This window comes from Halichoerus grypus, chromosome 11, assembly GCF_964656455.1.
Source record: "Halichoerus grypus chromosome 11, mHalGry1.hap1.1, whole genome shotgun sequence".
Classification (NCBI taxonomy): domain Eukaryota; kingdom Metazoa; phylum Chordata; class Mammalia; order Carnivora; family Phocidae; genus Halichoerus; species Halichoerus grypus.
The window spans coordinates 91,902,119-91,929,665 of NC_135722.1; the positions used below are offsets into that span (position 1 = coordinate 91,902,119).

The window sequence follows — 27,547 nt, forward strand, 5'->3', positions numbered from 1 at the left end:
TACTGAGAGGCTGACAGTAGATCTATCAATTATTTAAGCAGGACAAGAGGTTTTGCAGCAATGTGTAATCTAGGGTGACCCATCATCCTGCTTTGTCTGGGACTGAGAGATTTCCCGAGATGTAGGGCTTTCAGTGCTAATGCTGGGAAAGGGCCCATCAAACAGGGTCAAGTTGGTCACTCTGGTGTAATCTTTCCTTAGTCATCTTGAAGAAGTTGTCTACAAAGGGAAAGAGGCTAGGGCAGGTGATAAAAGGTGGGGATATGAGAAATTATTTTTTTGGAGGTATCTAAAACTGGAAAAGCATAATTAGGTCAAGCTTAAGAGGCTGTTCAAAAGGAGTGTCGGCCTAAAGGTGAAGGGATAATGTGTGAGAGCTGACTGTGGGCTCTGAGTTAGATTTGGATACCAGTGTTGTTTGTTTGCCAGCTATGTGACCTTAGCAAGTTACTGAACCAAGTTTGCATATCTGTGAGATGGGGATAACAACAGTACCTATGTGTTGTGAGGCATTATTGAAATAATGCATATAAAGCATTTAGGGGAGTTGCATGGCTCAGAGTAAGCATCTCAAAATATGTGACTGGCTCTTACTATTTTTATTGTTACTACGAAATTACACAAAGGGATCATGTAGAGGTTCTTGGGCAAGAACAAGTAGAGAGGAGTGAAGAGAGGAGAAGAGGTCTGGATGAGCAAGGATCTGTGTCTCACTTCTTGGTGACTTTCACACTCACCTCTCCTTGCCTGTGTACTCCCCGGCACACACACCCACACACACACACACAAAAGAATTGGGTTGAGTAATATTTTCTATAGGGAAGGTAATAAAACAATGGATGACTTTCAAACTCAATGCTGAAAGTTTAAAATTTATGTTAAATTACAGTTAAGGTAGTAAATGTTTACCAAAGGGTTCAGGACAGAGAAAATGGATCTCAAGTGAAAGAAAACATGAACTTGAAATAATTTGATTTCAAACAGAAACAGGAGTCCAGAGAGGGAGGGAAGGAAGAGGGAAGAAGGGGAGGAGGCATTCATCCAACCATGTAGTCAAGCGCCTATTTCCCATCATGCTTGGATAAGCATTCAGGGGGCTTCCCTCTGGTATTAAAACAACTTAATTTTAAAATTGAGAAAGAATAACATTTACCTCAAAACACTTTTCTCCTCAGTGTTTTCTGCATGGTGGCCTTTACCTCCTTATTCCTCAAGCTGTAGATCAGGGGGTTCAGCATGGGGATCACTGTGGTGTAGAACACGGAGGCCATGTTCTCCTGGGCCAGGGAACTGGCTGTGGAGGGTTTTAAGTACATGAATGCAGTAGATCCATAGAACATCCCCACAGCCACAAGGTGGGAGCTGCAGGTGCTGAAGGCTTTGGACCTGCCCTCTGTGGAGCGGATGTGGAGGATGCTGGAGAGGATGAAGACGTAGGAAACAAGGACTGTTAAACTGGTGACTATGATGTTGAATCCAGCCAAAAAGAAGACTGTCATCTCAATATCATAGGTGCTAGAGCAGGAAAGCTTCATGAGAGGGAGGATGTCACAGAAGTAATGACTGATGAAGAGCTCACAATAGGACAGTTTTAACATGAGGCCAGTCTCTATTGTTGAGCCAATGAGCCCCATGGCATAGACCACAGCCACCAGCAGGGAGCAGACTTGATGACACATGATGACATTGTAGAGCAAAGGGCTGCAGATGGCGACATAGCGGTCATAGGCCATCACTGTCAGCATGTAACACTCGGCAATGACAAACACAAGGAAGAAGTAGAGCTGTGACATGCACCCTGCGTAGGAGATGGTGTTCTTCTCTGACACAAAATTCACCAACATTTTCGGGGTAATGACAGAGGAGTAGCAGAAATCCACAAGTGACAGATTGCTGAGGAAGTAGTACATGGGGGTGTGAAGCTGAGGATTCAGACAAATCAGTGTGAACATGCCCAGGTTCCCTATCATGGTGACCAAGTAGATCCCAAGGAAGAGGAAGAAAAGGGGGAGCTGGAGCTCTGGCTGATTTGTCAATCCCCTGAGAATGAAGTCGGTCACTGTAGAGTGATTTTCTGCAGCCATTCTCCTGTGTTTGGGAGCCCTGTGGGGACGGAAAAGGAGAGCCCATGAAAGGCTGCATCTTGGACTTTTGGGTGAAGCTAGTTTTGAGCACTTGGGGTCAGCTGGGCGATCCTGGGCTCTTTCCTGATGAATCCTCCCCTCATCTTGCTGTTTGCAGGGAGAAAGACCAGCCTCTGGTTGTTTCAAAGATCATGAGGGTGAGAAGGAAAAGGGAGCAAGATCTGGGACTTTTACCACTTTTATGTTTCTCAAATATCCTACAGCAATGATTCTTAAAGTGTATTCCCTGGACCAGCAGCGTTAGCATCATGTTAGAGATACAAACTCTCAGGCCTCACCCAGGACCTACCAAATCAGAAACCCTTGGGGGTGGGGCCAACAATCTGGGTTTAACACTCTCTCCTGTGATGCTGATGCATGCTCAGGTTTGAAAACCTCTATCCTATAGGTAACAAGCAGCATATTTCATATTTTGTACTCGGAGATGTATTTTGCTTCAGAAATAAAATTTCCTTGTCATCCGTGCAATTCCCAAACAGTCTCTGAGTGTGAATGCACAAATACCCATCTCAAATCCACACAGTGTCAGGGTAGTATGGTAGTTACAACTGTATCACTGAGTGACAAGTCAATGTCTGTATCTGAAAGATGAAGATGAGAACAAAAAGCCCCAATAATTAGACAGTAATGGCTGACAGGCAAGATGGGTGCCCTCATATCAAGGGAGAAAAACTAAAATTTTAGTCAGGCCGAATGACCACAGGGAACAAAACCAGTCAGCACAGCCTGAGATGACAAGCTTGCACAAAATTCAGCAACATTTTCGAAAAAAACCCTTCGCAACGCATCCTGTCATGCTCTTCAGCAGCTGCCATATCCTGAAACGGATATCCTGCTTCAGGAGCTGTATATCCTGCTTGCCACTCTGCTCCTGAAACTTGCAGCTTGGGACCTGAGTCTGACCAATGTCCAAAAAGGGCACAGAGCCTGCCCTAGACTTTTGCCTATTTAAACCCCGAGCCTGAACTTCCCTGACAGAGCTACTTTGGTTTGTAGCCCAAGGCCATGTCTCCCTGGTTTGCAAACTGCAGGGCAATGAAGCTTTTCCTTGCCTCTGAGGAGTCCTTGCATTCCAAGATGTTTTTTGTTGACAAAGAAATCAGTCCAGGGCCCGATGGCTTACCAGGGGAAATTTACCAAACATTTAAAGAAGAACTAATACCTATTCTTCTGAAGCTGTTTCAAAAAATAGAAATGGAAGGAAAACTTCCAAACTCATTCTATGAGGCCAGCATTACCTTGATCCCAAAACCAGTGGGATCAAAGCCAGCATTACCTTGATCCCAAAAACAAAGACCCCAGACAACACCCAAAAAGGAGAATTACAGACCAATAGCCCTGATGAACACAGATGCCAAAATTCTCACCAAGATACTAGCCAACAGGATTCAATGGTACATTAAAAGGATTATTTACCATGACCAAGTGGGATTTATTCCTGGGCTGCAAGGGTGGTTCAACATCCACAAATCAATCAATGTGATACACTACATTAATAAAAGAAAAGACAAGAACCATATGATCCTCTCAATAGATACAGAAAAAACATTTGACTAAATACAGCATCCTTTCTTCATTAAAACTCTCCATAGTATAGGGATAGAGAGAACATACCTCAATATCATAAAAGCCATCTATGAAAAGCCCCCAGCGAATATCATTCGCAATGGGGAAAAACTGAGAACTTTTCTCCTAAGGTCAGAAACATGACAGGGATGCCCACTCTCACCACTGTTGTTCAACACAGTGCTAGAAGTCCTAGCCTCAGCAATCAGACAACAAAAAGAAATAAAAGGCATCCAAGTAGGCAAAGAAGAAGTCAAACTCTCACTCCTCACAGATGACATGATACTCTATGTGGAAAACCCAAAGACTCCACCCCAAAATTGCTAGAACTCATACAGGAATTCAGCAAAATGGCAGGATATAAAATCAATGCACAGAAATCAGTGGCATTTCTATACACTAACAATGAGACAGAAGAAATGGAAATTAAGGAATCAATTCCATTTACAATAGCACCCAAAACCATAAGATACCTAGGAATAAACCTAACCAAAGAGGTAAAGGATCAGTAGTCTAAAAACTACAGAATACTTACTAAGATGTTGAGGAAGACACAAAGAAATGGAAAAACATTCCATGCTCATGGGCTGGAAGAATAAATATTGTTAAAATGTCTATGCTACCCAGAGCAATCTATACATTCAATGCAATCCCTATCAAAATACCATCGACATTCTTCACAGAGCTGGAACAAATAATCCTAAAATTTGTATGGAACCAGAAAAGAACCCGAATAGCCAGAGGAATGTTGAAAAAGAAAACCAAAGCTGGTGGCATCACAATGCTGGACTTCAAGCTACATTACAAAGCTGTAATCATAAAGACAGTATGGTACTGGCACAAAAACAGACACAGATAAATAGAAAACAATAGAGAACCCAGAATAGAGAACCCGGAACTCAATAGTCAACTATTCTTTGACAAAGCAGGAAAGAATATCTAATGGAAAAAGGACAGTCTCTTCAGCAAATGGTGCTGGGAAAATTGGACAGCCACATGTAAAAGAATGAAACTAGACCATTTTCTTACACCAGACACAAAGATAAACTCAAAATGGATGAAAGACTTAAATGTGAGACAGGAGTCCATTGAAATCCTTGAGGAGAATACCTCTTCAACCTTGGCCGCAGCAACTTCTTGCTAGACACGTCTCCAAAGGCAAGGGAAACAAAAGCAAAAATGAACTTTTGGGACCTCATCAGTATAAAAAGCTTTTGCACAGCAAAGGAAACAGTCAACAAAACTAAAAGGCAACCTATGGAATGGGAGAAGATATTTGCAAATGACATATCAGATAAAGGGCTAGTATCCAAGATCTATAAAGAACTTATCAAACTCAACACCCAAAGAACAAATAATCCAGTCAAGAAATGGGCAGAAGAGGTGAACAGACATTTCTTCGGAGAAGACATCCAAATGGCCAACAGACACGTGAAAAAATGCTCCACATCACTTGGCATCAGGGAAATACAAATCAAAACCACAATGAGATATCACCTCACACCAGTCAGAATGGATAAAATTAACAAGACAGGAAACAACGTGTTGGAGAGGATGCGGAGAAAGGGGAACTCTCTTACAGGGTTGGTGGGCATGCAAGCTGGTACAGCCACTTTGGAAAACAGTATGGATGTTCCTCAAGACGTTAAAAATAGAGCTACCCTACAACCCAGCAATTGCATTACTAGGTATTTACCCCAAAGATACAAATGTAGTGATCTGAAGGGTCACCTACACCCCAATGTTTATAGCAGCAATGTCCAGAATAGAAAACCGTGGAAAGAGCTGAGATATCCATCGACAGGTGAATGGATAAAGAAGATGTGGTATATATATATATATATATATATATATATATATATATATATATATATAATGGAATATTACTCAGCCATCAGAAAAGATGAATACTTAACATTTACGTCAATGTGGATGGAACTGGAGGGTATTATGCTGAGTGAAATAAGTCAATCAGAGAAAAACAACTATCATGTGGTTTCACTCATATGTGGACTATAAGGAATAGTGCAGAGGACCATGGGGGAAGGGAGGGAAAACTGGATGGGAAGTCATCAGAGAGGGAGAAAAACCATGAGAGACTCTTAACTATAGGAAACAAACTGAGGGTTGCTGGAGGGGAGGTGGGTGGGGGGCTGGGGTAATTGGGTGGTGAGCATTAAGGAGGGCATGTGATGTGATGAACACTACATCTGAAACTAATGATGTACTACTATATGTTGGCTAATTGAATTTAAATAAAAAAAAGAAATCAGTAATATCAATTTCAAAGGTGGTTGTAAAAATAACATGGGATAATGCATATTTAGAAATAGTTTTTCAAGCACTCAGTTCCCATAAAAGTGAGTTGTCATTAGGTGTCTGGAATTTGTTCTTAGTTTTTCACTGGACTTGAGGCTCTAAGACAGTGGTTCTCAACATTGACTGTATACTGTAATCACCCGGAGCATTTGTAAGTATTGATGCCTGGGCTCCACCCATAGAGGTTCAGATTTAATTGATCTGTGGTGCAGCATGGGCACTGGCACATAATATGGTACAGAGTAAGTGCCCAAAGGCCATTATTGTTATGATGATGATTTTCAGATTGTAGCATGAAGCCAGGCTCCACGATCTCCCTAATGACAAGGTACTCAAATTGTCAACATGTCCCTAAGAAGTATGGATCATCCTTGCTGGACCTGATACTTACAGACATCCCATCTCTAAGATACAGTGCTTAGGCTAAAAACCTTAAGTTCTCACTCTTTTTATTGCTTCCTCATATAATTACTAACTTTTGTATAATGCCCTCAAAGGTCAATCTCTAACTCCTAAAATTTTGGGTATGAGGAGAAATGTGTTCTGACTAGGATTTTTATTTCCATTTTCCTATTAAGAAAACAGAAGTGCCAGATCCTCAGTGACTTGCTTGAAGCATACTAATGATCAGTGACTTAGAACTCAAACCCTTCTCACCTGATCATGAGCTCATTTCTGCACACCCAAGTGTGCAGCCTTGTATATCCGCACACCTACAGCTCTAAGCGATGTGGTGGTTGAAAGTGCTTTACGCTTGATGTCTTAGCTTGTGCACAGCAATGAGAAAAGAGGAATGTTACACTATTTTTTTTCATCCTCTACTAAATTGGAGCTCTAAACATTACCCCAAATCATATAGTTAGTAGAGGCAGAACTAGGCTATAACCCAGGACTTCTATCATCTGTTTTGTTTCCATTAAACTGTATTGTTTTGCTGTAGCTTATCTTTGGGTAGCAGTTTATTATTATTTAGTAAACTTAATTTATTGAATTTTTGGAGATGCAGGATGGATTTCATTGCTAATTTCAGGGGCATTTAAGAAATTACAAAGGCAGGGATGCCTGGGTGGCTCAGTTGGTTAAGCCTCTGCCTTAGGCTCAGGTCATGATCCCAGAGGCATAGGATAGAGCCCCATGTTGGGCTCCCTGCTGAGTGTGGTGTCTGCTTGGGATTCTCAATCTCTCTCTCTCTCCTTCTGCCCCTCCCCCTAAAATAAATGAATCTTAAAAAAAATACAAATGAGCAAAAGTAAAAACACCATTTCCCAGCGATCTGGAGTCTGGTGGTGGCAGTGACTATATTTCTAGATTTTTTCTATCATCTATCTATCTATCTATCTATCTATCTATCTATCTATCTATCTATTTTACATGTGTATAAATATATATGCATTTTTTAAAAAAACATTTTGTAACCTGCTTTTTAAAAGTACTTTATAATACATTGTCTCATTTGATTCCTATAATAATAATAACTCTGGCACTAACTGTATTTCCTTTTCTTAGATATAACAGTTTTTAAATCCTTAGGATGTGGTGTGAAGATAAGAAAATCTGCATTGCATTGTAAACTTCATATGTTAAGTTATTGGTGGTATGGCATTTAACTTCACAATAACTCGTCTCAGAAGTAGCTAACTTTTTTTCCATTTATTAGAGGAGAAAACAAATTTCTTCTGGATAACAATAGGTTAAAAAATCTTACATATCCCCTGTACCCAATTTTCACCTCTTAATAAGAAACATAGAAAAACCACCTTGAATATACCATTACCAGAAATCAAAGTGCTTTACAAAGCAGTGCAGGGTAAACACCACTCAGTGTGGTGCAGATGGCGAAAATCCTAGACAGCAATAAGTTAATTTTTTACTTCTATAATCATCTAATGGTATAACATGATCTGTGTATTTGATATCAGTTACTACAATGATTACCTCTAGCTTTACCAGACCATCAGAGGCTTGGGATTGCTGACGATGAGAATGCAGCACACAAAGAAAAGATGCTTAGAGATGAAGGTAGACAAATGTTAGAAATAAAGACTGCATTAGAAATAGGAGTTCATGGAAGAAATATTTTTCTCATACAGTTGCTTTAAATCCATAATTGAATACCTGTGGTGAGAAAAAAACAACACGGTCTCTTGGAAATTTTAGGGGATGCCTTGATTCTAGTAGTCAGGAAATAAACAGCAAGAAAGGAGAGAACCATACAGATTTGTATCTAGTCCTAAATGTATTCTGAGGGGCCAGCATGGTTATGAAAAATGGGGTCACTGAGACTGGGAGACTGGAGGTCTGTTTATATAACACACAGGCAGAACCTCCTGGGATGCAGTCACTTCGGAGCCCGGAGTCTGTGCTGAAGGAGCAATTAGAGTCTTGGTGTCCTCCTCTGCTGTGAAGCATGGTTTGTCTCCCACGTGTGTTAATTTTCCTTTTATCTGGAGTCATCTTCAGCTTGGGAAACTTAAGAGTCTTATGCCAGCCTTCAAATATCTGATAGCCAGGGGCGCCTGGGTGGCTCAGTTGGTTAAGCGACTGCCTTCGGCTCAGGTCATGATCTCAGGGTCCTGGGATCGAGCCCCGCATTGGGCTCCCTGCTCCGCGGGAGGCCTGCTTCTCCCTCTCCCACTCCCCCTGTTTGTGTTCCCTCTCTCGCTGTCTCTCTCTCTGTCAAATAAATAAATAAAATCTTTAAAAAAAAAAAAAATCTGATAGCCAACAACCCGTCATCCTCACCACCGCCACCATTTGTTATTACAATCCACATCATCGGTTACTACTATTATGGCTACTACTCAATGTTATTCTTCAGTAGGCATAATCAATTAGGCTGAAACTGTTTATTTTAAATGTTTCTGAAACAAATGAAAATACTTTACTAAAACAAACCAGAGCTTCAGTAGAGGGATGTTAGGTTTATAAGGAACACTGAACTTGTCACTTGGCCACTGTGGAATGGCGGGAGGTTGAGGGATGTAAGAGGATGTAAGAGGTAGAATTATAAGAACTCTTCATGCATATTCTTATTCACAAAGGGAAAATGTTCATAAGAAAATTTACTTTTAGAGATTATATTCAGCGATATCTTACTCATGAAAATGTTGCTAATGACTTTTATTTTTATTTATTTTTTATTTTTTTAAGATTTTATTTATTTATTTGTCTGAGAGAGAGAGAGAGAGAGCACACAAGCAAGGGGAGGGAGAAGCAGACTCTGGACCCTGGGATTATGACCTGAGGGAGGGCAGATGCTTAACTGACTGAGCCACCCAGGCATCCCGCTAATGATTTTTAGACTTTTTATTTTGAGTTAGTTACAGAGTCAGGTGCAGTTGAAAGAAATAATGTGGAGAGATCCTGTGTACCCTTCATACAGTTTTCCTCAATGGTAACATTTGCATAATTATACTGCAACATCACAATACCACTCACCCATGCTGCCATATACAACCTGTGGATTTCATTCAGATTTCCCCCGTTTTACTTGTACTCATTTGTGTGTGTGTGTGTACATTTAGTTCAATGCAATTTTATCTCATGCATAGGTTCATTATCCACCCACAGTTCAGATAAAAACACTTACATGTCCTTCATATTCTGATTTTCAAAATAATGGTTTGGTTTCTTATTATCGTCCAAAGGTGACCAGTTATTTTTCTTTAGAATCATTATACTCTCATCACTTTAAACATATTTTATGTGTCATTACAATTATTATCCTTTTGTTGCTCAAATTTTCTATCTTTGGCCTGTGGAATTCTCTTCAGTTTGTCTCTTGAGTCTTTGACAAGAGTGCTCCTAGTCTCTAATACTAATTTTTATCTGTTATGACAAGATGTTCTGAGCTCATCTCAGATATTTCATTCTTCAGATCAGGAATCGATCATTTCTCCAGGAAATATGCTTTCTTTTAGTGGTGAAATGGAATTTCAAGACCAGTAATTAGGTGCTAGAGAGGCTCATTGCTTCTGGGTTGGTTATTGTTTTTAGGTCTTTTTAGAAAGAACCAGGAAGTTTCGGGCTACATGGTTCTCAAAGGATCTCTTATTAAAAAAGGCCAATAATTTCACTGGGATATGTTTTGATACTTATTTTGGGGCAATTTTCTTAGGTGTGATGATTCTTTTCAATATGTCACTTCAAAAAAATTTTTTTGACACTAGGAAAAGATCCATGAATTATAGTCTTTATTATCTATTCTGCCCTTTGCTTTGGTTTTCTCCTTTGTAGCTCCTACTCTATGTGGAGTAGATTTTCTTTGTCTGGTGTCTATATTTGTTGCTTTCCCATAAACCCTCTTCATTTCTTTTCTCTCTCTTATTTCTTACCCCGCTTTTCACCTTCTATTTCTCCTAAGGTATTATCTGTTGTGTTTATTAGCTCTTCTGCTACTTCTAATTCAGTCATATTTCTAAATTATTTTTTCTTTTATTTCTAATAATTTCTTGGGTTCTCTTGCCCAATTTATAAGTTTTTCTAATTCTGACTTTTGTTGTTCTTTCATACCTTGTAACATTTTCATGTATTTTAGTTCATTTTGAAATAATGTAATAGTATTCATTTATTTGTAGTCATGGGCAATGGACTGAGTTGTGTTCCCCCAACCCCCAAATTCATATGTTGAAGGCTTAACCCTCAATGTGACTGTATTCTGAGACAGAACCTATATAAGGAGGTGATAACGGTTACATTAGGCCACATAAGGGGGGGTGTCCTAATCTGATAGGGCTGGTGCCATTCATAAGACAAGGAAGAGCTCACTCTCTCCCCAATGTGAGGAAATACTGGAAAGGCAGCCACCTGTAAACCAGGAAGAGTCCTCATGAGACATCACCTATGTAGGAACCCTGAATTCCAGAACTATGAGAAAATATACTTCTGTTGCTTAAGTGACCCATTCTGTGGTATTTTGTTATGGTATCCTAAGCAGACTAATGCAATATGTCTTTGTGGTTTGCTCCACATTTTCTATCAGAAAATTTTTCTTTTTACTTATAATTTTATATGGAATTTCTTTTTGATTCTTTTCTACTATTCGTTTTTATATCAAATTAGTTTTTTTTTCTGACTACATACCTATAGAACTCCCTATTCTGTTGCTTTTGTGAGGTGTTAAAAAATATGATGACTTTACTGTCTGAGATCTCCTGGCTCTGTCCCCTTTCTACATTTATCTGGACCTTTTCTTTCTTTTGTCTCTATTTGCCTTGTTCTGTTTAGTTTGGGTTTTATTCCTACTCTTGTAGGGAGCTTTGGTTGCTTTATGTTGAGAGTTCATAGTCTGAAAACTGTAGTTCCTTCAGATCTTAGTATGGAGTAATTTAAATTCACACACTATTGGAGAATGCAAAATCCCTTCCAGTTTTAGGTGCTATTTTCAAATTGGCCTTTTGAGAGTTACTTGGAATACTGATTAGTTGTTTTGGAGTTTCAGGTTTGCCAGATGTCCTGTTGCTTCCTTCTGTTTCTTCCTGCACAGATGCTGATACTAAGCTCTTGGTGGTTTGTGCCCATCTGCTTGTGTTTGGAGGTAAAGGGGATAACATATCACTTATTTTTGTCATAGATGTTGTTAATGGGATTATGCTTGCTATTTAGTTATGCTTTTTTTTTTATGGGGGTATCCAGGAAGACTATAAAACCATGACCCATGACCCAATCTCCCTCAAATCCTCTAAGATTTTCTCCATGCTATTTCATTATTTATATTAAGAAGACTAATCATTTGAAGAATATTTACATAAGTAGGATATATTTGTTGAATATACCTTTCAGAAAAATATAATCTTGGTATATGTCAAAGATGACATATTCAATAGGAACATTCATAGAAAATACATTCTCTAGTATTCTGAATATGCTGCAAGTATTCTTGAACATGAAGCATTAAGAATATTGGTACTTAACATTGAATGAGTGCTTACTATATTCCAGGCATATATTCTTATGAATATATTCTTTTGTTTCTCTTGGTCTTTCCCTCTCTCTTCCTTCCAGGCTTTGGAACTCCATGAAAGGCCAGCCAAGTGAAGTTAAATAGTTATGATTTATGGTTTTGGCCATGACAAATAACTTACACTGGGCTTGCCATCTTACCAAAAGCAATTAAAAAACTAGACAAAATATGTAAAATAATTGTTTTAAAGTAATACAGTAACAGTAGGGGATTTTATCACCCCATTTACATCAATGGATAGATCATCCATAGAAAATAAAAAAGGAAATATTGGCTTTGAATGACATATGAGACTAGATGGACCTAACAGATTTATACAGAACATTCTACTCCTAAACAGCAGAATACACATTCTTTTCAAATCCACATGGAATATTCTTCAGGATAGATCATGTGTTAGGGCACAAAACAAGTCTCAATATATTCAAAAAGATTGAAATCATATAACATATCTTTTCTGACCATAATGGTATAAAACTAGAAACTGATCACAAGAAAAAATCTGGAAAGAACAAAACTACATGAAGGCTAAACAACACGATACCACTGAATGGGTCAACCAAGAAACCAATGAGGAAATAAAAAAATACGTGGAGAAAAACAAAAATGAAAACACAACATTCCAAAATCTTTGGGATGTAGCAAAAGTGGTTTTAAGAGAGGCATTTATAGCAATTCAGGCCTACTAAAGAAACAAGAAAAATCTCAAATACACAACCCAACTTACACCTAAAGGAGCTAGAAAAAGAACAAACAAAGCCCCAAACCAGGAGAAGGGAAGAATTAATAAAGATTAGAGTAGAAATAAATGAAATAGAGACTAAAAAAACAATAGAATAGATAAATGAAAACAGGAGCAGGTTCTTTGAAAAGATCAACAAAATTGATAAACCTTTAACCATAGTCAGCAAGAAAAAGAGAGGACTCAAATAAATAAAATTAGAAGTGAGGGAAAAGAAATAACAACTGACACCACAGACATACAAAAGATTATAAGAAGTAATTACGAAAAAGCACCTGCCAACAAATTGGACAACCTAGAAGAAATGGATAAATTTCTGGAAATATACAACTGTCCAAAACGGAATCAGAAGGAAATAGAAAATTTGAACAGACTGATTACTAGCAATAAATATTGAATCAGAAATTAAAAAAAAAACTTATGATATACAAAATCCAGGGCCAGATGGCTTCACAGGTGAATTCTACCAGACATTTAAAGCATATTTTATACCTGTTCTTCTTAAACTATTCCAAAAAGTAGAAGAGTAAGAAAAGCTTCCAAATTCATTCTATGAGGCCATCATTACCCTGATACCAAAACAGATATACTACAAAAAAGGGAGAACTATAGGCCAGTATCTCTGATGAACAAAGATCCAAAAATTCTAAACAAAATATTAGCAAACCAAATCCAACAATACATTTAAAAAAATCATTCACCACAATCAAATGGGATTTATTTCAGGAATGCAAGAGGTGGTTCAATATTAATAAATCAGGCGAGGTAGTACATCACATCAATAAGAGAAAGGATAAAAATGATATGATCATTTCATCTATTATTTTTAAAAATCTTCTTTCCCCCAATTCTCACTCAACTCACCTTTTGAAACTGTTGGACCATTTAGCATTGTTCTAAAGATTTTGGTTCCTATATTCCTCTTTATTATTTTTTCTATATGTATTTTAGTATGGATTATTTCTGTTGATCTGTTTTGCTTTCAATATCCTTTCTTTGGTTGTGTCCAGTCTGCTATTAAACCAACCTAATGAATTCTTTATTTCCAATATTTTCAGTTTTAAGTTTTCTTTTTGAAATTTTCCTTTTTTTATTGTTTTTATAAATCTGTTGGGATTTTCTATCTGTTAGTCAATTTGGTATTTCTTTTGTCTAAATTTCCATAAATAATTATAGTAGTTAAAGTCTTTGTCACTAATTGCAACATTAAAGTCACATGTGGATCTGCTTTTACTGACTATTTTTACATCTTGATAATGGGTCATATTTTTTGCTTCTCTGTATTTCTAGTAATTTTTTATTTTATGAGGCTGGAATTGTAAATATATTATAGAGACAGTGGATTATGTTGTTCTTCTCTACAGATTGTTGCATTTTGTTCTAGGGATGCAGTTAATTTACTAGCAGATCACCTTGATCCTGCTGAGACCTGGATTTAGCCTTTGTTATGATGGGTCTAGTTCCATTTTGCCCTTAGTCTGATGGCTTAGTTCTCACTCTTAGGGTATGGATTTCAGGGGTCTCATCTTTTTTTTTTTTTTTTTCAGGGGTCTCATCTTAATGTCTGGTTTGTTCATCAAAACTTCTCTACTCTCACTAGGCCAGAAGTCTAACAGCTCCCCAGTACTGTGCATCCTCTGTGACCTCTATTCAGTTCCTAGACTCCAAACAGCTGTTGTGTTCTAGACATCTGGAGTCTCGCCATGCACAGACAAAATTTAGAATTCAGCTATGAACTCAAAGGAGTCCTTGATGCACATGCCTGAGGGTTCTTTTCTTTGGCTTTTTCCTCTCCATGCCTTGCCCCACAGATTTCAGCTGTCCTGGCATCCATGAACACTGATCTTTTGTATTCCAGCTCAGCAGGAGGGCATACAGGCCCACGGACTAGGAGAAATTGGAAGCCTGGAGACCTAAATTCGATCTGTGACCTTGGGCAGATGGCTTTACTTCTCGGGATCTCCTTAGTGTCTTTGTATGTAAGATGGGGGTAAATATTAGTTCTGTGGATCCGTAAGTTGATGAGATTGTACTCACTTGGGAAAATTAAAAAAATACAGCTACTGTACTCATACCCGCACAGATTCTGATACAGAGGGTTTGGGTGGGGACCCCAGAATTTCTTTTTAATAAACACTCTAAGTAATTGTGGTGCTCAGCCAGGTTTGGGAAATACTGGATTTGATAATTTCCCAAGTCTTTTCAGGTCTAAAATTCTATTAGTGTGTGGGCTTGATATTAAAGTAACTATAGCTCTGAGAGATCAAGTCATAGGATAGACATTTTTGTCAAGGCAGAAGCTGGTGTGAAGAGAAAAAAACAGAAAAAGACAAAAGCAACAGAAGAGGAAGAACAAATTTGGATGTGTCCCTACACTGAGAATCTGATCCACTAGGATTCAATTTGAGAGCACCAAGAAGCTAGAAAGCCAGTAGAGAGTAGTGGTCCAAGAAAAGTGGGTGGAAGGCAGGGACAGTCAAAGGGAGTTCTGACCAGTTAGTAATTTAGAAAAAGGCTGTTCTTGGCAGAGGTTGGGAACATTTACCTGATAGATATTGTACCATTAAACTTAAACTCCATGGGAAGAGAGGGTTAGGGGATCAGAGAAGTCTACCTTCTTTTTTGAGCTAGATGTAGTGCAATTATTCCTAGAATGAATTGGGATATGAATAGATTATTGAATGTCCTACCCTAATTTATGATAGCCCTTTGTGTTAATCTTTCCTTATTCTTGCCACTTTTTATTAAAGTTATTGCATATTTATTTGTTACTTTACAAGAGTTTGCCAGATCCAAGAAGGCAAGGACCCTAGCTTTATGGATTTTCAGTAACTTTCATCAGGAGGAAGCTTAGTCTAGTGGTTACAAAATAGGGGCCTGGAGTCAGACAGACCTAGGCATGTGGGCTCTGAAACAAATTGTCTGTGAGCAACTTATGTTTAAAATGAGTATTATTATTGTGAGGAATTAATAAGGATATATTTATATAGTGTTTTGGATTCTTGGCAGCCAGAAGTCAGTAGAAGGGTTCTGTGTCAGGTACATTACTATGTATTCAAGAAATAGTAATGATGATAATTTTTTTCACAATGATTTTTCTTTTAATAGTACTGGATAAATATTTGTTAAAGTAATTGTCTTTATGAGCCAAATCAAGCAATATCAAGGGTATAAACAAACATTTCTTATTCCTTTGGGAAAGTAATCTCTGATGAAATGCTTTTCAGGGAATCTCTGTCTTAATTATCAGGCCACTGAGATCTGTAATCCTAATAAAACTCCTTATTCTCCTGTTGTCCTCTGGTCAGGAAAAGGCACTGTCTCTTTTCTTATAGCTAGAGGGGCTTTTGGGCAAATTAACAATTGGAAATCATGTTCTTCAGTGCAGAAAGGCCTGAAAGATAACTTAGAGTTTCTGATCCTTTGCACCAGACTGAGAGGAGAGAGTTCTTAGCTCAACCTATCATTTTCTGTTCATTATGGTCATTTTTGGGTTCCAGGACAATGTGGTCAAGAAACAGTAGAGAATAATAGCTTTATAGATCTGAACTAAAGGAAGGTGAGTATGTTCCTAACCCTGGTGAGTCAGGTAACCTAGTGGTTATGAGTGCAAATGTGAAAGACTGCCAAAGTTTACCTTCAGGCTGCACCTCAGTATTTTGGGGACTTCCGTTAGGTACCTAACTCCTTTGTCTCATGTGCAAATTGGGATAATAATTTTGTGACATAGCTCTTAGTACATAGCCTCTCATAGGAACACCTTAAATAAGTGTTAGCTTTAAAAAATGATCATTAAACCACTTGATCTAGGGGAGACTGGAAAAACGTGGCCTCACCTTCTTGGTTGACAGCAGTGACCCAGTTGTGGGTGTTCTGAGAAGTCACAGTGTCTTCTCACAGGACCCTCTTCAGGGAAGAGGCTTAGGTGTCAGCAATGGAAGCATAGGCAGGAGAGAGAAGGACAGAAAATGGACTAATTTAAATATCTAAAAGACATCTATATGGATATGAATAAATTACTGCTTTCTCTCTGGAGGCAAAGTTTAGACCCTAACTGTTCTCTCTGGAAGTTAAAGTCACTTGGGGTGTAAGACAGATCCATTGCAAACAGTAAAACCCTTCCTAACATACTAACGTTCAAATCTCTCTCTGTGGATTCCATTCTCCAAAGTGGGGGATGGATACTGAGAGAGTGGTGGTGTTTCTTTCTAACTGGTTCTCTTTTCTTTTCCCCAGACTGCCCTTCCTCCACCCATCCCCAAGAGGAAAATGGCAGCTAAGAACTTTTCTGTGACAGAGTTTATCCTCGCAGGCTTAACAGACCAGCCGGGACTCCAGATCCCTCTCTTCTCCCTGTTTCTAGGTTTCTACATGGTCACTCTGCTGGGGAATCTGGGACTGATAACCCTGATTGGGTTGAATTCTCGCCTACACACCCCCATGTACTTTTTCCTCTTCAACCTCTCCTTGATAGATTTGTTACTCCACTACCATCACCCCCAAAATGCTGAAGAGTTTTGTCTCAAAGAAGAACATCATCTTGCACGCAGAGTGTATGACTCAACTCTTTTTCTTCTGCTTCTTCGTCATTTCTGAGTCCTTCCTCCTGTCAGCGATGGCATAGGACCGCTATGTCGCCATCTGTAAACCACTGGTGTACACTGTCACCATGTCTCCTCAGGTCTGTTTATTCCTTTTGTTGGGTGTCTATGTGATGGGATTTTCAGGGACCATGGTCCACATGGGAAGCATAGCAAGTCTGACTTTCTGTGCTGACAATTTTGTCAATCATTTCATGTGTGACATCCTTCCTCTCCTTGAGCTCTCCTGCAACAGCACTTATGTGCACGAGCTGGTGGTCTTCGTCCGTGTGGCCATTGACATTGGAATGCCCATTGTCACCATCTTCATCTCTTATGCTCTGATTCTCTCCAGCATTCTCCACATTCACTCCACTGAGGCCAGGTCCAAAGCTTTCAGTACGTGCAGCTCTCACATAATTGTGGTATCTCTTTTCTTTGGTTCTGGGGCTTTCATGTATCTCAAACCACCTTCCATTTTGCCCCTTAACCAAGGGAAAGTGTCCTCTCTGTTCTATACCATTGTAGTGCCCATGTTAAACCCACTGACCTATAGTTTGAGGAACAAGGATGTCAAAGTTACCTTGAGGAAAACCTTGGAAAGAAAAATTTTTGAGAAAGTAGTATATGGAGAAGGAGATACAATGCTTTGTTAGTGTGTGTGTGTTTTAAATGAGGGATCCAAGTTCCAGTTTTTTTTTCCTCTTCTGTAAAGAAAGAGAATTTTAAGTCTTTATGTTTGGATGAATGCTTAATGCATATCTATTTTCTTTGTCCCTTGACCTACCTTGAGTATTCCAAGACTGTCTTATGCATTTTTTCTATAATCACAAATCATTTAATCTTGTATGGGGCTTATAAACCATTTTATCTAACCTCCTTATTTAATAGACATTGGAAACTTAGAAATATTATGTATGTTTTCCAGGGCCTTACACCTAACTGGTTCCACAAGGGGGACTAGAATCCAGACCCTTGAGAATTCTAATCTACATTGTTTTCCTTTCTGCCACATTTACTTGCTTTATTGCTGCCCTTGCAGATTTCATTTTGAAAGTATGATATTTTAGCATTTTACTATCTGATTCTATATATAGTAATTTAATGTAACTTCTCAATAAATAACTTTTTAAAAATAACTTTTTAATATTACATTTTTTCTTTTTTAAAGTTTTTATTTTAATTCCCGTTAGTTAATAGACAGTGTTATACTAGTTTCAGGTGTACAATATAGTGAATCAACAGTTCCATACATCACCCTGTGTTCATCACAATAAGTGCACTCCTTAATCCCATCACCTATTTCACCCATCCCCCCACACTTCCTTCTGGTAACCATCAGTTTGTTTTCTACAGTTAAGAGTTTGTTTCTTGCTTTGTCTCTCTCTCTTATTTTTTTCCCTTTGCTTGTTCATTTGTTTCTTAAATTCCACATATGAGTGAAATCATATGGTATTTATGTTTCTCTGACTGACTTATCTTGCTTAGCATAATACTCTCTAGCTCCATCCACCTCGTTGCAAATGGGAAGATTTCATTCTTTTTTATGGCTGAATAGTATTCCACTGTATATATATACCACATCTTCTTTATCCATTCATTAATCAATAGACACCTGGGCTGCTTCCACGTCTTGGTTATTGTAAATACTACTTATAAACATACAGGGTACATGTATCCCTTTGAATTAGTGTTGTATTCTTTTGGTAAATACCCAGCAGTGCAGTTGCTAGATCATAAGGTAGTTCTATTTTAACTTTTTGAGGAAACTCCATACTGTTTTCCAGAGTGGCTGCACCAGTTTGCATTCCCACCAACAGTGTAAGAGGGTTCCACTTTCTTTGCATCCTTGCTAACACCTGTTGTTCCTTGTGTTGTTGATTTTAACCATTCTGGCAGGTGTGAGGTGATATCTCATGGTAGTTTTGATTTGCATTTCCCTGAGGATATGTGATGATGAGCATCCTTTCATGGGTCTGTTGGCCATCTGGATGTCTTCTTTGGAAAATATCTGTTCATGTCTTCTGCCCATTTTTAAATTGGATTATTTGTTTTCTGGGTGTTGAATTTGATAAGTTCTTTATATATTTTGGATACTAACCATTTACCAGATATGTCATTTGCAAATATCTTCTCCTATTCTGTAGGTTGCCTTTTAGTTTTGCTGGTTATTTCTTTCACTGTGCAAAAGCTTTTTATTTTGAGGTGGCCCCAGTAGTTTATTTTTGCTTTTGTTTCCCTTGCCTTAGGAGACATATTTAGAAAGAAGTTGCTATGGCTGATGTGAAAGAAGTTACTGCCTGTGTTCTCTTCTAAGATTTTTTTTTTCTTTTCTTTTTTATTATGTTATGTTAATCACCATATATTACATCATTAGTTTTTGATGTAGTGTTCCATGATAAATTGTTTGCGTATAACACCCAGTGCTCCATGCAGTACATGCCCTCTTTAATACCCATTACCAAGCTAACCCATCCCCCCACCCCCCCCAGAACCCTCAGTTTGTTTCTCAGAGTCCATAGTCTCTCATGTTTCATCTCCCCCTCCGATTCCTCCCCCCTTCATTTTTCCCTTCCTGCTCTCTTCTTTTTTATTAAACATATAATGTATTATTTGTTTCAGAGGTACAGGTCTGTGATTCAACAGTCTTACACAATTCATGGCGCTCACCAGAGCACACACCCTCCCCAATGTCTATCACCCAGCCACCCCATCCCTCCCACCTCCCACCACTCCAGCAACCCTCAGTTTGTTTCCTGAGATTAAGAATTCCTCATATCAGTGAGGTCATATGATACACATCTTTCTCTGATTGACTTATGTCGCTCAGCATAATACCCTCCAGTTCCATCCACGTCATTGCAAATGGCAAGATTTCATTCCTTTTGATGGCTGCATAATATTCCATTGTATATATATATACCACTTCTTCTTTATCCATTCATCTGTCGATGGACATCTTGGCTCTTTCCATAGTTTAGCTATTGGACATTGCTGCTATAAACATCGGGGTGCACGTTCCCCTTCGGATCACTACATTTGCATCTTTGGGGTAAATACCCAGTAGTGCAATTGCTGGGTCATAGGCCAGCTCTATTTTCAACTTTTTGAGGAACCTCCATACTGTTTTCCAGAGTGGTTGCACCAGCTTGCATTCCCACCAACAGTGTAGGAGGGTTCCCCTTTCCCTGCATCCCGCCAACACCTGTTGTTTCCTGACTTGTTAATTTTAGCCATTCTGACTGGTGTGAGGTGGTATCTCATTGAGGTTTTGATTTGGATTTCCCTGATGCTGAGCAATGTTGAGCACTTTTTCATGTGTCTGTTGGCCATTTGGATGTCTTCTTTGGAAAAATGTCTGTTCATGTCTTCTGCCCAATTCTTGATTGGATCATTTGTTCTTTGGGTGTTGAGTTTAAGAAGTTCTTTATAGCTTTTGGATACTAGCCCTTTATCTGATATGTCATTTGCAAATATCTTCTCCCATTCTGTTGGTTGTCTTTTGGTTTTGTTGACTGTTTCTTTTGCTGTGCAAAAGCTTTTTATCTTGATGAAGTCCCAATAGTTCATTTTTGCCCTTGCTTCCCTTGCCTTTGGCACTGTTTCTAGGAAGAAGTTGCTGTGGCTGAGGTCGAAGAGGTTGCTGCCTGTGTTCTCCTTTAGGATTTTGATGGACTCCTGTCTCACATTTAGGTCTTTCAACCATTTGGAGTCTATTTTTGTGTGTGGTGTAAGGAAACGGTCCAGTTTCATTCTTCTGCATGTGGCTGTCCAATTTTCCCAACACCATTTGTTGAGGAGACTGTCTTCTTTCCATTGGACATTCTTTCCTGCTTTGTTGAAGATTAGTTGACCATAGAGTTGAGGGTCCATTTCTGGGCTTTCTATTCTGTTCCATTGATCTATGTGTCTGTTTTTGTGCCAGTACCATACTGTCTTGATGATTACAGTTTTGTCATAGAGCTTGAAGTCCGGAATTGTGATGCCGCCAGCTTGGCTTTTCTTTTTCAACATTCCTCTGGCTATGCGGGGTCGTTTCTGGTTCCATACAAATTTTAGGATTATTTGTTCCATTTCTTTGAAAAAGGTGGATGGTATTTTGATAGGGATTGCATTGAATGTGTAGATTGCTCTAGGTAGCATTGACATCTTCACAATATTTGTTCTTCCAATCCATGAGCATGCAAAGTTTTTCCATTTCTTTGTGTCTTCCTCAATTTCTTTCATGAGTATTTTATAGTTTTCTGAGTACAGATCCTTTGCCTCTTTGGTTAGATTTATTCCTAGGTATCTTATGGTTTTGGGTGCAATTGTAAATGGGATCGACTCCTTAATTTCTCTTTCTTCTGTCTTGTTGTTGGTGTATATAAATGCAACTGATTTCTGTGCACTGATTTTATATCCTGCCACTTGACTGAATTCCTGTATGAGTTCTAGCAGTTTTGGGGTGGAGTCTTTTGGGTTTTCCACATAAAGTAACATATCATCTGCAAACAGTGAGAGTTTGACTTCTTCTTTGCTGATTTGGATGCCTTTTATTTCTTTTTGTTGTCTGATTTCTGGGGCTAGGACTTCTAATACTATGTTGAATAGCAGTGGTGATAGTGGACATCCCTGCCGCGTTCCTGACCTTAGGGGGAAAGCTCTCAGTTTTTCGCCATTGAGAATGATATTCGCTGTGGGTTTTTCATAGATGGCTTTTATGATATTGAGGTATGTGCCCTCTATCCCTATACTCTGAAGAGTTTTGATCAAGAAAGGATGCTGTACTTTGTCAAATGCTTTTTCTGCATCTATTGAGAGGATCATATGATTCTTGTTCTTTCTTTTATTAATGTATTGTATCACATTGATTGATTTGTGGATATTGAACCAACCTTGCAGCCCAGGAATAAATCCCACTTGGTCGTGGTGAATAATCCTTTTAATGCACTATTGGATCCTATTGGCTAGTATTTTGGGGAGAATTTTTGCATCCATGTTTATCAAGGATATTGGTCTGTAATTCTCCTTTTTGATGGGGTCTTTGTCTGGTTTGGGGATCAAGGTAATGGTGGCCTCATAAAACGAGTTTGGAAGTTTTCCTTCCATTTCTATTTTTTGGAACAGTTTCAGAAGAATAGGTATTAATTCTTCTTGAAATGTTTGGTAGAATTCCCCTGGGAAGCCATCTGGCCCTAGGCTTTTGTTTTTTGGGAGATTTTTGATGACTGCTTCAATTTCCTTAGTGGTTATAGGTCTGTTCAGGTTTTCTATTTCTTCCTGGTTCAGTTTTGGTAGTTTCTACATCTCTAGGAATGCATCCATTTCTTCCAGGTTATCTAATTTGCTGGCATAGAGTTGCTCATAATATGTTCTTATAATTGTTTGTATTTCTTTGGTGTTGGTTGTGATCTCTCCTCTTTCATTCATGATTTTGTTGATTTGGGTCATTTCTCTTTTCTTTTTGATAAGTCTGGCCAGGGGTTTATCAATCTTGTTAATTCTTTCAAAGAACCAGCTCCTAGTTTCGTTGATCTGTTCTACTGTTCTTTTAGTTTCTATTTCATTGATTTCTGCTCTGATCTTTATTATTTCTCTTCTCCTGCTGGGTTTAGGCTTTATTTGCTGTTCTTTCTCCAGCTCCTTTAGGTGTAGGGTTAGGTTGTGTACTTGAGACCTTTCTTGTTTCTTGAGAAAGGCTTGTATTGCTATATACTTTCCTCTTAGGACTGCCTTTGCTGCATCCCAAAGATTTTGAATAGTTGTGTTTTCATTTTCATTGGTTTCCATGAATTTTTTTAATTCTTCTTTAATTTCCTGGTTGACCCATTCATTCTTTAGTAGGATGCTCTTTAGCCTCCATGTATTTGAGTTCTTTCCGACTTTAGTAGGATGCTCTTTAGCCTCCATGTATTTGAGTTCTTTCCGACTTTCCTCTTGTGATTGAGTTCTAGTTTCAAAGCATTGTGGTCTGAAAATAGGCAGGGAATGATCCCAATCTTTTGGTACCATTTGAGACCTGATTTATGACCTAGGATGTGATCGATTCTGGAGAATGTTCCATGGGCACTAGAGAAGAATGTGTAGTCCGTTGCTTTGGGATGGAATGTTCTGAATATATCTGTGAAGTCCATTTGGTCCAGTGTGTCATTTAAAGTCTTTATTTCCTTGTTGATCTTTTGCTTAGATGATCTGTCCATTTTAGTGAGGGGGGGTCTTAAAGTCCCCCACTATTATTGTATTGTTGTGAATGTTGTTTCTTTGCTTTTGTTATTAATTGCCTTATATAATTGGCTGCTCCCATGTTAGGGGCATAGATATTTACAATTGTTAGATCTTCTTGTTGGATAGACCCTTTAAGTAGGATATAGTGTCCTTCCTCATCTCTTATTACAGTCTTTGGTTTAAAATCTAATTTGTCTGATATAAGGATTGCCACCCCATCAGCTGAAATTATTTAAACTAGCCAATCCTAATCCTGCTTACTCTTCCTTGCCCATTCTTTCTTAGAAAACAGAAAGTGTCTTGTCCAATTGCTGCCTCTCCTTCTGTCTCATGACCAATCCTAGTGCTTTCCTGTGTGGCCCCTAGAGTATATGGCATGCTCCTTTCTCTTGGGAACTGTGAATATGAAACACCGTCTTTTAAAAAAAAGACATTATTTTTCTTTAGAGCAGTTTTAAGCTCACAGCAACTTGGGTAGCAGTACAGAGATTTCCCATGTATCTCCTGCCTTCCCACATGCACAGCCTCCCTCATTATCAACATCTCCCATCACATTTGTACATTTTATATAATTGATGAACATACACTTATACATTATTATCACCCAAAATCCATAGTTTACATTAGGGTTCACTTGGTGTTGTTATTTTATAGGTTTGGATGAATTGGAGGTTTGCTTGCAAACCTCACATGTATCTGTTATATGTATAACCATTATAGTGCCACACAGAGTAATAATCTCCCTAATAATCCTCTGTGTTTCAGTTGTCCATCCTTTCTTCCCCCAGAGGCCCTGACAAACATTAAACTCTCTACTGTCTCCATAGTTTTGCCTTTTCCAGATTGTCACAGAGTGGGCTTCTTGCACTTCTTGATATGCATTTGGGGTTCTTCTATGTCTTTTCATGATTTGACAGCTTATTTCTTTTTAGCTCTGAATAATATTCCATTGTCTGGATATACCCCAGCTTATTTACCCATTCACAAACTGAAGGACATCTTGGTTGCTTCCAGGTTTTGGCAATTATGAATATAGCTACTATAAACATCCATGTATAGGTTTTTCAACTCCTTTGGGTAAGTATCAAGGAGTACAATTACTGGATTGTATGATAACAGTATGTTTAGTTTTGTAAGAAACTGCCAAACTGTCTTCCAAAGTGGCTGTACCATTTTCCATTATCACTAGCAATGAATAAGAGTTCCTTTTGCTCTACATCTATGCCAGCATATGGTGTTGTCAGTATTCTTGATTTTGGTCATTCTAATAGGTGTGTAGTAGTATCTTATTGTTTTAATTTGCATTTCCCCGATGAGAATGATGTGGGGCATCTTTTCATATGCTTATTTGCCATTTGTATATCTTCTTTGGTGAGGTATCTGTTAAAGTCTTTAGCCCATTTTTAAATAAGGTAGTTCATTTTCTCATTGTTTAGTTTTAAGAGTTTGTGTTTGGATAACAGTCCTTTATCAGATTTATCTTTTGCAAATATTTGCTTGCAAATTATCTTTTCAATGTCAGTCATCTCCTCATCTGTTGGCAAAGGTTTTATAATATTATAATATTATAATTTATTATTTTATAATAAAACCTATATTTAAAACATCATCCTTTACCCTTATTGTCCAAGATCACATTTGGACTTGTCTATCTCTCAAAGTTTAGACTGAGAAAGAAAAGCCAGGTCCTCTTTTTTCCAACTCTGACGTCTTCTTACAAGTTGTTTTTCAGAATCTATTTATTCCTTTGGTGATTGGCACTGGCAATTCTTTCACTTTCAGAAGAACCCAGTGGGGCACCTCGTTGCTTTTGCAGTAAATGAAAGCATCAGAGTTTGGATTAAAATCAACCTAATAACAAAGCCTATATAGTTTTCACTGTATGATGCTGCTATAAGATTTGTATATCTCTGAGAATCAAGTTTTCATTTTAACCTGGAGTTCACCTAGATTTGTGACCACAGATTTCTAGTCATTGTTATAAACATTAGAGAACATGATTTTTTGAGTCAGTCTAAATGTGTGTTTGCATCTCTTTTCTACCTATTACTAACCATGCAGATTTGATCTAAGTATTTTCATCTTTTTAAACTTCTGTGTATTTATTTGTACAATGCAAATAATACTTCCCTAATATGGTTGTTATAAATATGAATTGCATAATATATTGCAATATTGTAGCATAGAGCCAGGCATTTTTCATTTTCCCCTCTGATTATATAAGAAAAATATCTCATGTATCATGATACTATTTTTTGGGTTTACCTGTAAGAAGTACAAAAAAGGACCCATTTCATGAGTTTCCCAATACCTCAAGGCTGAAGTAGGGAATATTATTAACAATTGAGGTAGCTGAGGCTCAGAGATATTAAGTAGCTTTCAATTTATAGTAAATATGGTAGAAAATTTTATTTAAATGTTCACTGATTCTGCTCATCATTCTGTTTAGATATTGAGGTTTTGCAATTCTTCTTCCCCTAATCTACCTGTCAGAAAAAACTAAGTTGACTTTTAGAGAGTTTGAGCCAGAGAGATCTGGAGTGGGGTCAACAAGCCCTTCAGAACAGGGTGGGCATGCCTCTGTACTGAAAAGAGGAGGATTAAGTTTATGACTCTGTAGTCAATGGTGAGATCTACAGATTCTTTGAACTGCTGGATTCTAAGAATGTTTGCAGCTAGCCTGATTATGGGTATCCTCCTTGACACCCTGAGATTAGAAGATTGTTGGGCTCTTCTCTGATGAAATGAACCTGCCTAAGAAAACAGAACTACAAATATTGTTGTATGGTTAGCCCCAATAAAGTGGCCCACACAGATCACCCTTCCCCTAAAACAAAGTCCACTAGTTGACAAGTCTGGCCCAATTACAATGATTGTTCAGTCAACTTGTTACTGTCTCTTAAACATATCAGGACAGCTAAGGATCACTAGCCATCAGAGGGATGATTGTATATAAAAAAACAGAGAGAAAAAATAATTGGGAAATAGAATGTAATGTGAGAGCTGCCCTTTCACTTTGCTTAGGGAAGTAGCCTATGTCTGCGCTAATGTGAGAAGCCAGAGAGGTGCCATGTTTATCAGTCATCTTCATGGTGATTGCAATGGGCAAGGAGTTCCTACAAGAGCTGTCCATGTAGACAGCCTTCTGGGCATGGATTTTGGAGAAACAGATGCTGGGACAGGAATATAGTGTTGAGGCAGTCCTGAATTAGAAAAGAGGAGTAGGAGGAGCTTGAGGAGCAATCATCTTAGAGTAGAGACTCTAAGAAGCCATTTCTTTATCTTTTTATCTACTTTTCCAATTTTCTTCATTTGTCCTTCTCGCAGGAATCTGCTTTCATGATTGGAAACTGCTGGGCCACAACTGTAAAGAGCATGACCGGAGCTAGCACTTTGCTGCTTGTCATAGGTCAGCCAAATGTTCCAACTCTGTTTCCTGGTCTAAAAGCTCCTTCCTCTCAAAGGTTCCCCTGGACTTCCAGGCAGATCAGTAGTGGGCTGTCTCTGCTGCACTTGCATTTTGGCATCAGTGTGTAATTTGATGACTCTTTTCTAAGACAGCTGACATTTTTAGAAGGTTTTCTGCCTGAATTTCTGAAGCAGAAGATGGGGCAGAGGAATGATGCTGCAGGAAGGGAGTGGGGAGCCTATGACTTTCCATTGTCATCTTCCAGAAAGAGACAGAGGAGAAGCAACACTTCTGTCCATCTCTGATTGAAGAAAGAGGTAGCGGGTAGATTAAGAACCATCCTGGGGAAGTCTAGTAAGCAAACAGAACAGACAGGGAGGAGAATAAAAAAACCTCAATTTCCACATGACCCATGTTCTCTTTAATATGGGTTGTGTGTTTTCTAAGTTACAATCTAAAATATCTATCTATAAATGTAAAAAATCTATATCGATATCTATCATCTATCTATCATCTACCCATCAATCATCTATCTATCATCTATCTATCTATCTATCTATCATCTATCATCTATCTAGCTTTATTTATGTTGGTTTGGCTTGGGTTTCTTGAGTGAAA

The 27,547-nt window shown here is 38.4% G+C and overlaps 2 protein-coding genes, 1 long non-coding RNA gene and 1 pseudogene across 3 annotated transcripts in view; 3 read left to right on the plus strand and 1 right to left on the minus strand.

Annotated features, from left to right (window-relative positions):
- The window catches only part of LOC118555230 (olfactory receptor 8B3-like), a 238,155-nt gene that overhangs the window by 34,468 nt on the left and 176,140 nt on the right, over positions 1–27,547 (plus strand).
- On the minus strand, positions 1,155–2,084 carry OR8A1 (olfactory receptor family 8 subfamily A member 1). Its single transcript, XM_036123255.2, has one exon. The coding sequence runs from the start codon at positions 2,082–2,084 to the stop codon at positions 1,155–1,157; it is 930 nt and encodes a 309-aa protein (XP_035979148.1).
- The window catches only part of LOC144379544 (uncharacterized), a 35,746-nt gene continuing 16,606 nt past the window's right edge, over positions 8,408–27,547 (plus strand). Inside the window, exon 1 of the long non-coding RNA XR_013442705.1 lies at positions 8,408–8,452. This is a non-coding gene — a long non-coding RNA (uncharacterized LOC144379544). The remainder of the gene's footprint in view (positions 8,453–27,547) is intronic.
- LOC118555225 (olfactory receptor 8B12-like) lies at positions 16,992–17,970 on the plus strand (annotated as a pseudogene).

Excerpts from the sequence above, each read along its gene's own strand:
- OR8A1 (XM_036123255.2), bottom strand. The coding sequence starts at position 2,084 with ATGGCTGCAGAAAATCACTCTACAGTGACCGACTTCATTCTCAGGGGA.